This window comes from Microplitis mediator, chromosome 6 (assembly GCF_029852145.1).
Source record: "Microplitis mediator isolate UGA2020A chromosome 6, iyMicMedi2.1, whole genome shotgun sequence".
Classification (NCBI taxonomy): Eukaryota; Metazoa; Arthropoda; class Insecta; order Hymenoptera; family Braconidae; genus Microplitis; species Microplitis mediator.
This window is the reverse complement of record NC_079974.1, coordinates 17,898,557-17,913,846: the sequence shown is the minus strand read 5'-3', so window position 1 is coordinate 17,913,846 and position 15,290 is coordinate 17,898,557. Positions and strand designations below refer to the sequence as shown.

The window sequence follows — 15,290 nt, the reverse complement described above, 5'->3', positions numbered from 1 at the left end:
AAAACATATTTTTTTTATTTTAAAAATTAATTTTTCTTCATTTAATATTTAAATACTCTTTTAATTTTCTACGTGATCGACTTTTCGAATGGTCTTATCTATTTATTACTTCATTATCGACAATCTTTTTTATCTGTGGATTATTGAGTAAAGATGCCTTTGAATATAGAGAACTTTGAGTAAACATAATATAGATTGAGAGTACAGTTGTCATTGAATATAGTTGTCACTGAGTATAGATGTCGTTTGTGTGCTTGAGTAAAGAAATTTTGAGTAGAGTTGAGTACTCGCATAGTTGACAACAAGAAAAACTACCTTGCCAATCAAGTTGACGGTAAAAGCTACGGCCGGAACCTGAAGTCAACTTAACAGCAAAAGTTGAAGAACAAAAAGTTGCTGTTAAAGTTGACAGTAGATTGTAATTTAAAGTTACAGACAAATTTGAATTCAATTTGACTTAAAAAATTACTTGTCAGATAATGACGTTAAGTTAATTGAAAATTTCACTTCAAATTGACGGCAAGTTTTTATTTCAAATTACATTCAATTTACGGGTGTAGATTTACATCAACTTGCACGCAAGTATTATCCAGTCAAGGTTTGCCAGAAATTTGTCGTTAGGTTAGCCGTAAATATTTCAGTGCAGAACTTGCAAAGTAATTATATTTAGAGTGTGACTATCAGAGAAACTGTACTGGCAAATGGTTTTCTTTGTGGTTTCCCTTGCCGCTATACTCGTACGGCAAAAGGTGGGCGGGAAAGGTTAGGGTATCACCGTAATGATACAGTACACTGTGCTGAGTACAGTATAAGCACAAGTCGGGCCACAGCCGCACAATGAAAGCAGAAAAAGTAAGCAGTTGCGATATAAAGGCAAAAATGTAAAAGGTCGTGGATGCGGTGATACAGTGGACAATTAAAAAAAAAAATATAAGTATTAAAACTAAGAGAATACGGTAAAACTTTTTGTACATTGTAAAATAAAGCTTAATTAATTATAGATATTGATTGATGATCATTTATAATTTATACCTATAAAAAGCCTTGAAAAATTTCCAAAATGAAGTAAGTAATAAATAGCAGACTATTTGAGCAATATCAAGACTGAATATGCAAGACCGAGACCAAGACCAAGACCGGACAAGCAAGACCAAGATCGTTACCAAAACTGTCTTGGTCTTAGTCTTGCTTTGTTCATTACTACAGTATACCTTTAAACACATTTTTTAAATAAATTATGTCATTGGGTCTTTTAGAAATTATTTTATTAAAATTTTTCAAGTGTAGTAATTACTTATTTAAACGATTGACTCAATCATATGACTTCATAAAGACAATTTGTAAAGTGTTATTTTAATCTAACAATGTGCTGATATTTTTGTGATAATTCTAATCAATTATTAAAATAATACATTGCGTGTCGTTTAATAAATTCATTTTAAACATTCTTAACTGACCGATAAGAAAATCGACGATTTTCGAAAAATTCGGGAAGGTATTGTTTTCACCCCGATTTTCGAAAATCGAGTTTTCATCAGATGTTGACGTTTTGAGGTCCTAGGAAGCTATTCTGACTATTTTTGTCCGAGTGCGTGTATGTATGTGTGTGTGTGCGTATGTGTAAACTCTTTGTAACTTTTTAACTAATGAATCGATTTGGATGGTTAAGACGGCAATCGAAAGAGCTTGTTGGCCATCAACTTTCCTGAAAATTTCAGATCATTTGATCATGTAGACTTCAAAATATTGGCGAATGACGAAAGAAAAAAAATTTTTTTTTTTTTCGTTTTTTATTAATTTCTCAGAAACGAATTAAACGGTCGGCTTCAAAATCTAATCAGCTCTAGAACTTAAGAAAACGCGTTGATTGCCGCCTCAGCCATTTCAATCGGATAATTCGTTCGAGAGTTATCGCGGGAGAAAGAAATGAAAAAAAAAAAACGGTTTTTTCTTTGAAACAACTGAACTAAACAATTCTAAAATCTGATCAGCTTAAGAATTTGTTAAAACGCGTCGATTGCCACCTCAACCATTAAAACCGGGTCATTTGTCTAAGAATTATCGTGGAAAGAAGAAATGCTAAAAAACGGTTGTTTCCAAATATCTTTGAAACGACTGAACCAATCGATTTCAAATTTCAATCAGCTTTAGAATTCAACAAAACGCGTCGATTACAACATTAAACGTTAGAATCGGTTGATTAGTTCAAAAGACATCGGCGTCAAAATTAAAAAAAATAACATTTTATGTTATTTTTTCCGGATAAGTCATAATATAATGTACTAAAATATGTCCAAAATCATACTAACTCTTCGTCTTTATGATCTTTTAAGAGACCATATGGGGATTAATTTCGATCCCCATAAAATTTTATCTAACTCGTTCTTTAGTTTGAATCATATTATCAACAAAAAAACTTAAAAAACACAGTTTTTGCAATAGTTTTTGCCGATATTTTATCTATTATTGCTCTGATCTGAGTCAAAACTCATTTAAATCTTTATTTTTATTACTGATATTGATTTCTACCCCAATTTATTTAATTTATTGAACATAATCAGGACTAAAAATTTAAAAACCGCATGTTTCTCAATGATTTTCGATTGTTAATTTTTCAAACTAACATGAAACGTAACTTTCTAGAGCTCGAAAGGCTCATAAAAAAACAATTGCGTGCAGAAGCTTCTTGAGCTCGAAAACAGCGGGAAGTTTTGAGGCTGGCCCGCAGGGCCAACCGACGCCCAGATTTTTTTTCTCGATGTTTTTGTGAGTCGATGAATCGATTATTTTACAGATTTTATTAAACGACGCGGATAAGTGTACAGAAATAGGTGTGATAGAATAAGGGATAAGCGTACGGCACGATAACGTGCCACACGATAGGCTATTCGGAACACAGGTTTCTTTCTGTATCTTTAGACACTACGTTTATTAAAAATACCCTAATAGCCACTTTAGCTTGAAATTGCCTGAAATTAGCTGCCCGAATTTGTCGACAATTTCGCGTTACTGATGCCATAAGGGCGTATCCCGAAAAAAATACCCTTGAAAAGGCATAAGGGCGTATAAAAAATTTTTTTCCGGGAATCGACGTAGTTATGCCTGAAACGGGCAGAAATGCAAAAAAAAATTTTGGTACGCCCTTATGGCACCCAGGGTACCTACCGGGAGCCATAAGGGCGTACAAAAATTTTTTTTTTTCGGGAAACAACGTACTTTTACTTGAAACGCGTAGAAATGACGAAAAAAAATTTTTTCAAAATTTAAAATCCAGAAATTTTTTTTTCACCTTTTTTAGGGGGTACCCCACTTTGCCCAGGCAGCAGTAGAGAGAGTAGTTCGATGCTCGCCACGAGATCGCGCCCAGCCGCTGTGTAGTGTCCCTGGCAAGATACATATCTCAGAACTGTTAAATTCCAAAGTTAAAAACGATTTTGGCGTCAGTACAAATCTGTCATTTGACAAAATGACTATGACATTTTTGGAATGTAGTATAGTTTATCCTATATTACATCAAGACATTACTATTTAGTATCAATGGTTCAATAAATAATTTGTCTTTGAAATTTAACTTGAATTTAAAAAAAAAAAATTAATTCTAATTAAAACTCTACAGAGTCTCTATTTAATAATTAAAACCATGTGAATCGTATATATGTACGAAAACAAATATTTAACATAACTACTTAGAGATATTTATAATAACTATGTATTGGTCTTGTAGTAACTCCGAAAAAGTAGTTGAAGCGCTATTTAACTGTCATTTTATAGTTAGATTTACTGGATTTTTCTCTCGGTGTGTGGAGTGAAAATTAAGAGAGGAAATTAAAAATGAAAGAAATAAAATTAACGTTTTCATGCAAAATGATTTTAAATAATTATTATTATCATTGATATATATTCTATAAATTTTTTTCACTTACCATTATTGTTCTGGATTCTTCTCCCATAAGTGAACGTGATACGTGGTAGCGCCATGATTGAATACAATGGTTTGAATTTTTACAATATGGTTCCAGCAGTGTCACCAGATCGTATATTTGACTTCTCTTCGACTTTACGCGAATACAATGGTTTTATAGACGAGTCATTTTACTCTAATAATACTGTGTATTATATATATTATATGATATATTTCATTAATTTACTTACTTTGAGCCATGAAAATGATAAACATTAATTTCTAAAAAATATTTATTATCATTAATATAATAAATAATATTTTTATTTAATTAAAAAAAATGGTTTTAAAATATTTCAGTACTTATTATGTACTTAAAATTTTAAATATTATTTCAACTTAAAACTAAATAACATAAAGAAATAATTCTAAAATAAAAAATAATACATTATAAATAATGACATATTCGGTCTGGAAATAACTAGAAAAATTAAGGTTTGTCATATTTTTGTTATTATTTTATAAAAAAAAAAAAACGTTACGTAATAAGAACTTGTTTCATAAATATATAAAAATTTATTATTACAATTTAAACAGTGATTAAAAATATTTTTTGACGAAATATTGGTGGGTATGTTAAATGATAAAAATATCATTCGGATATAATATTTAAAAAATCATAGGTGGGGGGTACCCACCGGGAGCCATAAGGACGTACAAAAAAAATTTTTTTCGGGAAACGACGTATTTTTACTTCAAATGCAGAGAAATGATAAAAAAATTTTTTTTTCAAATTTGAAATTAACTTTGATCAAAATTTTTTGGAATACTTTTATTCAAAATGATCACTCTCAATCACAAATAAAGCGATCAAAGTTAATTTCAAATTTGAAAAAAAAATTTTTTCATCATTTCTATGCATTTAAAGTAAAAATACGTCGTTTCCCAAAAATTTTTTTTTGTACGCCCTTATGGCCCCCAGTGGGTACCCCGGGTGCCATAAGGGCGTACCAAAAAGTTTCAAATTTGAAAAAATTTTTTTTTCGTCATTTCTACGCGTTTCAAGTAAAAGTACGTTGTTTCCCGAAAAAAAAATTTTTTGGTACGCCCTTATGGCTCCCGGTGGGTACCCTGGGTGCCATAAGGGCGTACCAAAATTTTTTTTTGTATTTCTGCCCGTTTCAGGCATAACCACGTCGATTCCCGAAAAAAATTTATTGGTACGCCCTTATGGCACCCGGGTGCCATAAGGGCGTATAATAGGCTGATACGCCCTTATGGCATTAGTAACGCGATTTAATAGCAAAAGTTGTAAAGAAAAATTTGCGGTTAATTTTTGTTCAATGTGGGAGTAACTTTTTACGGGTAGACATCATTGACCCATAATCCGATTACCTAGATCTATGTTTTCGATAACTTTTTTAATATTTGAGCTATCATTTATACTTTTTGAGATTTTGCCAAAAAGCTGGACGGCTAATTTTTTTAACGGTTTTTTGTTAATAACAAGTATAACTTTCGTTTCCAGAAAAATCCAATATACGCTTTTTTCTAGACGCCATTTCGGATCGTTTAAGCCATCAACAATATTTTTAGGAGACCTGTAACTATTTTACACAGGAAATCAACGTCTCGACTAGACTATTTGTGGCAAAGTCTAATACAATATTTTTTGTTACTATTGCTCAGAACTTTTAATTTGGGAGGACGCAAAGCTCAATGAATATTTATTTATAAGTAAGATGAGTTAACGTCATTTACAACTCAATATTAATGAAAGTTTTGTTTAAAAAAAATGAGGAACGTGCAAGTCAATAAAATTATTTACATTGTAGTAGTATTTAAATAGAAATCAAATAAATAATGGACGGTGTGGCTCAATTAAATAAGTTATAGATCAAATTGAACGGAATATAGTATAGAGCCAGATAGCTCAACTGGAAAAGCACTCGGCACGATTCCTACATGGTCTGGGTTCAAATCCCAGTTCAGGCGGTCTGTATTTTTCTCAATTTATCTATAAATTGTCTTTTTAAGAAGGATAATTGTAAGTTCAGGTTTCAATATATTTCAAAAAATTAGATTAGTTAAATATATATATATATATATATATATATATATATATATATATATATATATATATATATATATATATATATATATATATATATATATATGTATATATATACATGAATTTGCAGAAGTTACTTCGCGAGTCTGTAGTAGATGTCGCTGCTTGTAGCGCTTCTCACAGGTGCTCGTCATGACAGTAGTTTGAATATATAAGATTTTCAATGTTGTGCTAATGACACCTCTGTGAGAGTTCAATGAATAGGTCATAAGCGTCGGGCACGGACGATAATGACGCATGTCGTTCTCCGTGCTCTTGTGGCAGTCCCCATATTCGACATCGGGATGAAGAGAGCGTGACTCTCGGACTGAGTTTCGAATCTCCAGGTCGCGGACGATGATGGCATCTGCCATCCTCCGGGATATGGTGGTAGTTCCCCGCACCTCAACTCTCTGGGTGATCATATTTTTTTTAGAAAAAAAAACAAAGCATTCTTAACATTTTGATTCTGAATGGAAAATTAATAGATAGTTTATTATTTAAGGGCTCAAAGAGCTCGAAAATGTATTTGCAACAAAACAGCGGGAAGTTTTAGGGCTGACCCGCAGGGTCAACCGATAGATTTTTTTTTTTTATTATCATAATTGAGATAAAGTGTATTATAATTGTACTCAATACAATGTATACTCTATTAAAGTATATATTGTAACATTATAATTCATCTGAAATTTTAATTGAATAAACTTATAAATTTTCTAATCAATAATCGTCTGTTGGAAGTGGGCACAGTGATTGCCTAGCTTTGAATTCGTCTATGTTGGTTATTATTGTTGGCATGGATGAAAGTCTATTGTCGTTAGATTTTGGTTGATCTGAACTTTCTGATCCACTTTTATGAGTTATTGTAGAGACGACATGAACAGCTACTTTGCGTCTGCTTGTTTTGTTTATAAATTTTTCCTATACAGTTAATAAATAATTATTGAAATATACAATGAAATAATGATAAAATAACGATATTTGATAACTAATTCTGATATTTTCAAACCTCGAAAAATTGAATAATTTCTTGTCTTGTGATTGCTTCCATACAACCAACTTCTATAATATTACGTTCAAATTCATAGCTTCGTCCGAATATTTCAGTTTTGAAGTTTAATAATAATGCTGACATAGAACTTGGTTTTTCCATAAGTCGATTTTTTAACGATGATATATGATTATCAAAAACACTTTCAGACATATTCATCAAAAAAGTCTAAGAGAAGAGAAAAAATAAATATTTCTTGTCATACAGTCGAACTTCATTATCTCGGATTCCATTATCTCGGAACTTCCCCTAAATCTATGAAAATGTTTTCCATGATTTCGAATTATATTAGGTACTTGGTATTTTTTCGATTTGATTCATTTTTTTGTAAAAAGAATCTTGTCTTAATTGTAAAAAATTTTAAACGTGTACTTGGCGCGATTTTATACAGAGAATCTGTTTTTGGTAGGATTCCATTATCTCGGAACTTCCCCTGAATCTTCCCTATCCAAAAATTCCCATAGAAACCACTTAACTGCGAAAAGAACCGCACAGAATCCTACAGACTGTATTGGTTTCTATGGGGTTTTTGTCGCATTTGATTGAATTCTATGGGAATTTTTGGATAGGGTTGACCCCTACTACGAGCTACGCTTGTCTTCCACCTGATGCTATACATTTGTATATGTGTGTATATTTATATATGCATCATTCATGTGATAGAAAGCGCATGCGTCAAAATTTACTTCTTAACCCTATAATGTTCGGCCTTGAAACCCCACCACAATTTTGATTTAAAAGCTGGAAGAGTAGGGAGCGCTTAGGCGATGGACGCCGGTGTCGTAATTTGTATAACCAGCGAAGGGAGACAGAAAAGTTGTTATGTATATTATAAGCAAGTTAGCTACGGCACTGGCGTGACACGTGCGCTGAACTAAATAACAGAGAGAGGGAACCACACGGTTAGACTAACACAATCATAACTCACTTACACAAGTAAATACTGCGTTCTGATTGGCGCTATCCCCGTTTCGCTCCACCGTCCATCTTACGGCTTGAAATAAATTAATATTTACACAAAATTTACTCACTTTAGGGATGAAACTTGGACTTTCGCCCCGGAATCATCGTGGCAGATGCGGGCAACTGCGGGCAAATGCGAACGACCGCGGGAAAATGCGGGCAGATGCGGACGCATAAACAGACATGGAACCTATGTCCGATTATGTGTATGAGCATCTAGATGGGACACACTGAGATTCATTGCGCTTCCAGAACATTAAAGGGTTAAGGGAGAAGGGGCATTCGTTAACTCGGAAATTCCAAGAAATTTCCGCTCCTCCGTAGACTAAATGTCCGAATTAATGGAGTTCGACTGTACTGAAAGAACAAAAGTTATATATTTAGTTACATAAATACCTTCATAGACTCTAAAAATGCTTCAATTCTTTCATCCAAAAATTTCGGATGTTTTTCACTTTGTACTATAATTGAAAGACCTTTTTCACATGCACTTTGAGTAATCTCTGAGAACACCGTATAACCTAGTTGTTCTTGGGTTCGTAAGATATCAAAAACTTGTTGTGCAATAATTTGATTAAGCAATGCGAGAAGCATGTCGGATTCTGTTGAAATTAATCCAGTTTGATAGTACACAACAATCGACGATTCAGGACTAATTTTATTTTTAATTCCATAAGAAAAATTACAGCCTATTGAGAGTTAATAAAAATGAATGATTGGTTATTTATTAAATACTTGAAAAAAGTAATAGAGCATTGTTTACCATCATTAAGTTTTACAGCACGATCTAACATTAATTGCCGCGTAGAAAGTGGTACAAAAGATCTACTTTTTTCTTTATTTATTGGATCATTTTTTAACTTATCTTCAAGTGATTTAGCAATGGCTTGAGCTTCAACTTTCGTCAAATTGCCATGAATTAAACACTCAATATGTATTCTTTCGAAAAAATTTTTCATAAAGTTTTTGAATCCATCTATTTTTACATATGACATAGATTTGGACAAGTTATCTAACGGTAACATATTATTGTTAATTAAAACTTTTTGATAGTGAATTCCTTGCGCAAATGGTAGGTAAGCTTCAAAGTCTAATAATTCATTATTGTATTGCTTCTTCAAATATTCAAAACGATCATTATCTATTGATAAATTTAACATTGTATCGATAATTTTATTAACTAAAATACTAATTTTATCATCGAACCCGGCGATTAGTATTTCGATGCCATTTTGGTCCGATTCAATTCGGAACTTAGACCCAGCAATATTTGCATAGTATGAGCAGTCAGTTAATAAATCATTGCATAAAGCAACATACAATTTCGTCATATTGATACCAACAGCATCCATTACGAAAAATGGACTAACAATTTTTAATGCTAATCCGGCTTTTGGTAAACGAAATTCATCATCTTGTTTAAACCAAACGCGTATTAATGAATTTTCTTTTATAATTATTGGATACTCATCAATCGTATCATTTTCTGCAACTGCTTTAATATCGAATGATGTTGGAATAAATTCGTTTTTTAATGGTAACTTTAGTTCTAAGTTAACGTCTGGTTTTGTCCATTTGTTAACAAGAGTATCAGGTATTTTGTATTTTTTATATCGAGTACCATACCATTGTTCGGTTTCATTGGCAATGTTTTCAAAATCTTTAGCTGTAATATAAATGCGAACTTTTTGTGGTACTAAATTATCTAATACTGAGTTAATGACATTTGGATTCCATTTACTGAAACGCTCACCTTTGGTGAGGACATTTTCAACAGGGTGTAGTTGTAAATCGTGTGCTACTGACAGAACATAATGTATTGGTTCAATTTTACTTTCAAAATCAAACTTCATTTTTTCCATCTGCTGACACTCATTAAAAAATGACTCTAGATGTTCATTAGGTCGTAACATTTGAATGTATTGAAATATTAACACCATTATATCGTCAATATTATTCAAACCCGTGTCAGTTAATTTAATATTAATACATAACAATGAAAATGTACCTCCCCAGTGTTTTTCCATGCTTGTAGTTATCATTTCTGTTATCAATCCCTGTTTCTTTAGGGCCGATGATAATGATGCCTTCCCCTCTGTATTAAAAAGTGCGCTGAAAAATTCCATCGGTGATGAATTATAGTAATCATTGTAAGCCAAAACAGGCATTGGAAACAATATAGTTAATTTTTGAGCGTTTCTTACTGGTACAATGTACCATTTATGCATATAAGATTCGTCGTTCGGAGCGTAATCAGTCAATGATGGAAGCTGCACGTTTTTATTAATTACCTCTGAAAATTTTTTGGTTACGATTTCTTCTAACTCATCAAGACTTTGGTTACCAAAAACAGTAAGCGCCATTAGATTAGATGAGTACCATCTTTGATAAAATTTAATTAATTCGCTTCGTATATTTATTCCCATTTCTTTAGGTTTATCAATCAAGGTATTCTTATTCCCTGTGAAAAATTTAGCATACGGGTGTTTTGGGTCTATTGATGAGCGTACTATCTGATCAATACGAGCATCATCATCGTTTAATAGCGTTTCAAACTCTGAATGAACATTATTAACCTCAGATTCGACTACTGATTCATTGAAAAGCGGGCTTAAAAAAAATTGGGCTAATCGATCTAATGCTCCTTCTAAATATTCAGATGCGACATCAAAGTAATATGCAGTATAGTCAAAATCTACTTGAGCATTATAGTAACCATTGTGTTCCGTTATATATTCGACATATTCGTTTTTATCTGAATATTTTTCCGATCCAAAAAATAACATATGTTCACAAAAATTAGCCAGTCCCGGCAATTCATCCGGATCATTCATAACTCCTAAAGAAAAAAAAGTACTCTCTTGAATTTAAAATAGTGAAAATAGTGACTATTCACTGTTTACTAGTAGTCATTACACTCGTTTTTATAAAATAACGTCACAAACATAATGCGAATATCGTAAAATCGAGATTGTCTGAATCGCCACTGAGCGGCCATATGACATACAATATTTTTTGTTATTATTGTTCAGAAAATTCAATTTGAGAGACGCGTGGCCTCAAAAATTTTATGATTACTTGTAACTTATACATGCGTAAGCGATTACTTAAGGGTTCATTAATCATTTTTTACTTTCTATCACTTACAGAAAAATATTTATTAATTATTTAATAAATATTTTAAATACTGTAATAAAAGACACACTAATCACTGGACTGCAACGTGTGTTAGTTATAAGTGAAATGGCGTCGTTATTAATAGTAATTAAATTGAAAAACTACTCAAAATCTTCGGTCGGTAAGCTAGAATGTGATTCTTTTCTCTACAGCCCCTTTCATTTTCATCCGGTTGTAGAGAAAAAATACAGTCAAGGGGCATTTTGCGGCCTAGACTGCAAAATAGAGACGGTAAAGTAGGGTCACCGGAAATTAGCACCTTTCCAGACGCTACCCAGTGCTCGAAAATTGAAATTTCTGAGCAAGGATGACAGAAAATATGATTAACCTACTCTAAAATACGGTGTTTTTACTGTAGTGTACAGTGTGTTACTACACAAAGACTCAAAGATAATATTTTTCTGCCCTCCGGCCGGAAAGTGGCAACTTTCGGGCCGCTGCCCTGAACGAAGTTGCAACTTTCCGGCTTCGTCGAGCAGAAAAATAGTATACGCACCTTGGTCAGTAAAAAAGAAAGCCTCAGACCACATGTTTGTCAGCCTCGACTTCGCCTCGGCCAACAATTACATGTGCTCTGAGACTTTTCTTATTTTACTGGCCTAGGTATGTAATATACTATCTAATACCCAATTACTTACCAATGTTAATATTTAAAGTAGCAGCACTTTTTTGTGTTGTTGGATCACTTATAAGCATAACTTTCATATCATTATTTAATATTAAACCTCGATACGATCTATTATCATTAACTGATTTTTTTATATTGTTATAACGTTTTTTTATAACACCATTTTCCTCTGATATTTCCATGTTTTATATTTTGTATATGAACAAATTGTTTTAGTAAAGAAAATAGTAAAAAAAAAAAAATAAAATAACTAAGTGAAAGTAAAAGATATTTAATTATTAATAGACTTATTATTAAGACAATTTTTTACTGATATGTGTCAATATTGAAAGATATCGATATTTATAAATAGAAAATTCTGCAATTAATAAATTGGCTTAATGACAATTTGTGATGTGTTCTTTTAATCTAATCACATATTGGCACTTTATTGATAATTATTCTAATCGGTAAGACAATATATAGCGTGTCGTTTAATAAATTTATTTTGAACATTTTTTTTATTTTAATTTTTTTGCTATGAAAATTAAAAATTTTCAAATAAATCAAAGTTGTTGGTTTCGTTCCGAACATCTCGTTGGACAAAAATTGCTTTATTTTTCAGCGAAATGTATTATTTTTGTCCGAGCTTTTTTTGAAATCAAAGAGCTCAAAAATTTTTAATTTACGATGTTTTTGAGCATTCTGAGCTCGAAAATAGTAGAAAATTTAGGGATTGGCCCACAGGCCAAATCTGTTTCTCAGATTATTTTTTTTATATCAACTCAATTGGAACAAAGTTAATAATAACTACATTAAATACTGGCTTTGCGGAAGTAATGTTACATTATTTATTATCTGCATTTTTAATTTAATAAATTTATAGATTTGCTTATTGTCGTTTGTCAAATAGGAGCGCAAAATGATAATCAGTCTAGCTCCGAATTTGTTTTTCTGTTTAGAAAATCTCATAGAATCCAATAGATTCTCATAAATTCCCACAGAGAATTTATAAGAATGAATGAGTTCTATAAGAAGTGATATAGTTAACTATAGGGCCTTATACATATATAAGAATCTATCGGATTTTTTAAGCAGGGCTATATTGATTATTATTGGTATAGATTATAGATAAAAGACTATTTTCATTTGATTCTCTTTTTTCTTTTCTTATATGATAACGAGAATGGATGGTGTTTCATCTCAAAATAAAAAAGTGTACTTTATTTTATCTTCCATAATAGCCAAGCTGGCAACAAGCTAGTGACTTTACTGCAGTTACTTGTCACCAAGTTGGCCGTAAAAATTGGCATTTCCATAAGTTGATGGCAACTAGTCGTCAACTTTCTGAGAAAGTTTGTGGCAAAAGTTGGCATTCCATTAGTTAATGGAAAGTTGTCTTCAATTTTCTCAGAAAGTTGGCTACAGGTTGCGGCAGTAGATTGTTGCCAACTTTCTGGGAAAGTTGGTAATAACTTGTAGTCAACAGTTACAAAAGCTGAAAGCTGAGGACAAGTTGTCGTCAACTTGATCGCAACTAATTTACACCAACTTTCTGACCAGAAAGTCTTGCTATCAGGGTCAGCGCCCCCATTTTGTCCGACCTTCCCTAATATCTTGTGTAGAAAATGTAATTGTCTTTTACCGGTAAAATGAATTTTGTTGTGTTCTACACTCTGATAGTCAGACTTTCTGATCAGAAGGTGTACATTAGTTACGACCAACTTGATGACAATTTTCAGCTTTTGTAACTGTTGACTACAAATTGTTACCAACTTTCCCAGAAAGTTAGCGACATCCTACTGCCGCAACCTGTCGCCAACTTTCTCAGGAAATTGAAGGCAATTTTTGCAACAAACTTTTTCAGAAAGTTGGTGACCAGTTGCCGTCAACTTATGGAAATGCCAATTTTCGTGGCCAACTTGGTGACAAGTAACTGCAGTAAGGTGTCGCTAACTTGGCTATCAGGGCAAATGGTAAATTTTTTTTCAAATGTTTCCCTCAATTTGATGGCCCAGTGACTAAAACTGTTTCTTCCTAATTTAGTCGCGGAGAAACTGATTTTCTGGACATCTAGAAGACTTTCTCAGCAAAAAACTACGGAGCAACGTGCAGTAGTCTCGGTCAATATGTCGTTAAGCTGAATTTAAAATTTGACTTCAAATATTGGCTACAATATGAATACAACTTGAACTAAAAGTTGTCAACAATCTACTGCCGCAACCTGAAAGTAAGTTGACACGGAAAATTCCTATCAAGTTGCTTGCATTGAATTCAAGAACAAAAGTTGTTATTAAATTGACCAGCAAGTTGGTGTCAATTTGGCAGTCATCTTGCCGGCGAATTGCAGGAGCAAATTGACGCCAACTTACCTTTACATTGGCTATCAGGGTATGTATTTTTTATCTACAACTGCACATGACCTTTTGAGGGTAGATTGCTACTAAAGAAACAAAAAATATTTTCTTATTAATAAATCATAAAAAATGTTACGTAAGCTAAATTAAATTCTCAATTTAAAATCTGTACAAGTAAATCTCAAACACCTACGATAAATAATTATCAAACATGAACAATTATTTGTACAAAGGTGATTAAATTAGAGTTTCTACAGATTTCTCTTGCATCACCCGGAGCACTGGAACCATCTCATTGATCCTTTCTATGACCTATTATAACTAATTTATCCTTACAAGCTGACCTAGTGCACACACTGAGATAAAATATCATAAATTAAATTTGCCACTTAATGCTTTCTCTATTCTCATATTACTACAAATAAATATCATATGACTAAATAAATGTTAACTTCTATTACGTTATTTTTAAACAAAATAAAATCCATTAATAATTTTTCATCATATTTTTGGAAATGGAAAAAAAAAATAAATCTTAAAATGACAATAAATTTTATTGAATTGCAATTACAATACGTATTAATATTTTTTTTTTAGTTACTATACTTTAATTACATCTTAATTAATTGCAACAATATTATGCCTTGTTTTCGTTATCGTTATACTTTGAATTTTAATAATTTAACTTATAATCGAGTGACGGAAAGGCAGGGTTCTCACTTGCAGAGTTGCATCAAGTCCAATATTTATTATTTTTACATGACTTCTGATTAATTTAATTACACATATTAATTTTATCATAATACTAATTATCAGCATGTATTTATTTTGCTTTGCTTTGATTTATTATTTTTATTTATGCATTTGTTTTTTTTTTACTTTCGTGGATGAGTGATATCGATCTAATAATAAATGATCGAGTTTTGACATTATTTTTTAATATCATGGCAGCAAAAAATTAATTCCAATTTATAAATGTCTAAAAAAAATCATTGAATAAAGGTCGAAAAAGTGTTGAATATTCCAAACTTCAAAACGTGACACAATGACAAACTTTTTTTTGGTGACACACTTAGATATCCGTGGACAAAATATCCGCAACAAAGTATCCGCAAAAAAAATAT

The 15,290-nt window shown here is 31.9% G+C and overlaps 1 protein-coding gene across 1 annotated transcript; it reads right to left on the bottom strand.

Moving 5' to 3' along the window:
* Positions 1-6,133: 6,133 nt before the first annotated feature.
* On the bottom strand, positions 6,134-12,129 carry LOC130669939 (insulin-degrading enzyme-like). Its single transcript, XM_057473100.1, has 5 exons — positions 11,841-12,129; positions 8,789-10,864; positions 8,422-8,714; positions 7,021-7,230; positions 6,134-6,932 (listed from the first exon to the last, which is right to left on the bottom strand). Exons 1-5 carry the CDS (start codon positions 12,010-12,012, stop codon positions 6,732-6,734), a joined length of 2,952 nt encoding a protein of 983 aa, XP_057329083.1. The 5' UTR covers positions 12,013-12,129; the 3' UTR covers positions 6,134-6,731.
* Positions 12,130-15,290: the final 3,161 nt, after the last annotated feature.

Bases quoted from the DNA above. Each gene is read 5' to 3' on its own strand.
- LOC130669939 (XM_057473100.1), bottom strand. From the start codon at position 12,012: ATGGAAATATCAGAGGAAAATGGTGTTATAAAAAAACGTTATAACAAT. The intron at 7,231-8,421 runs GTATTTATGTAA...CTCTTCTCTTAG, and splicing joins CATTTTTAGAGTCTATGAAG to ACTTTTTTGATGAATATGTC. The intron at 6,933-7,020 runs GTTTGAAAATAT...TTAACTGTATAG, and splicing joins AAATTATTCAATTTTTCGAG to GAAAAATTTATAAACAAAAC.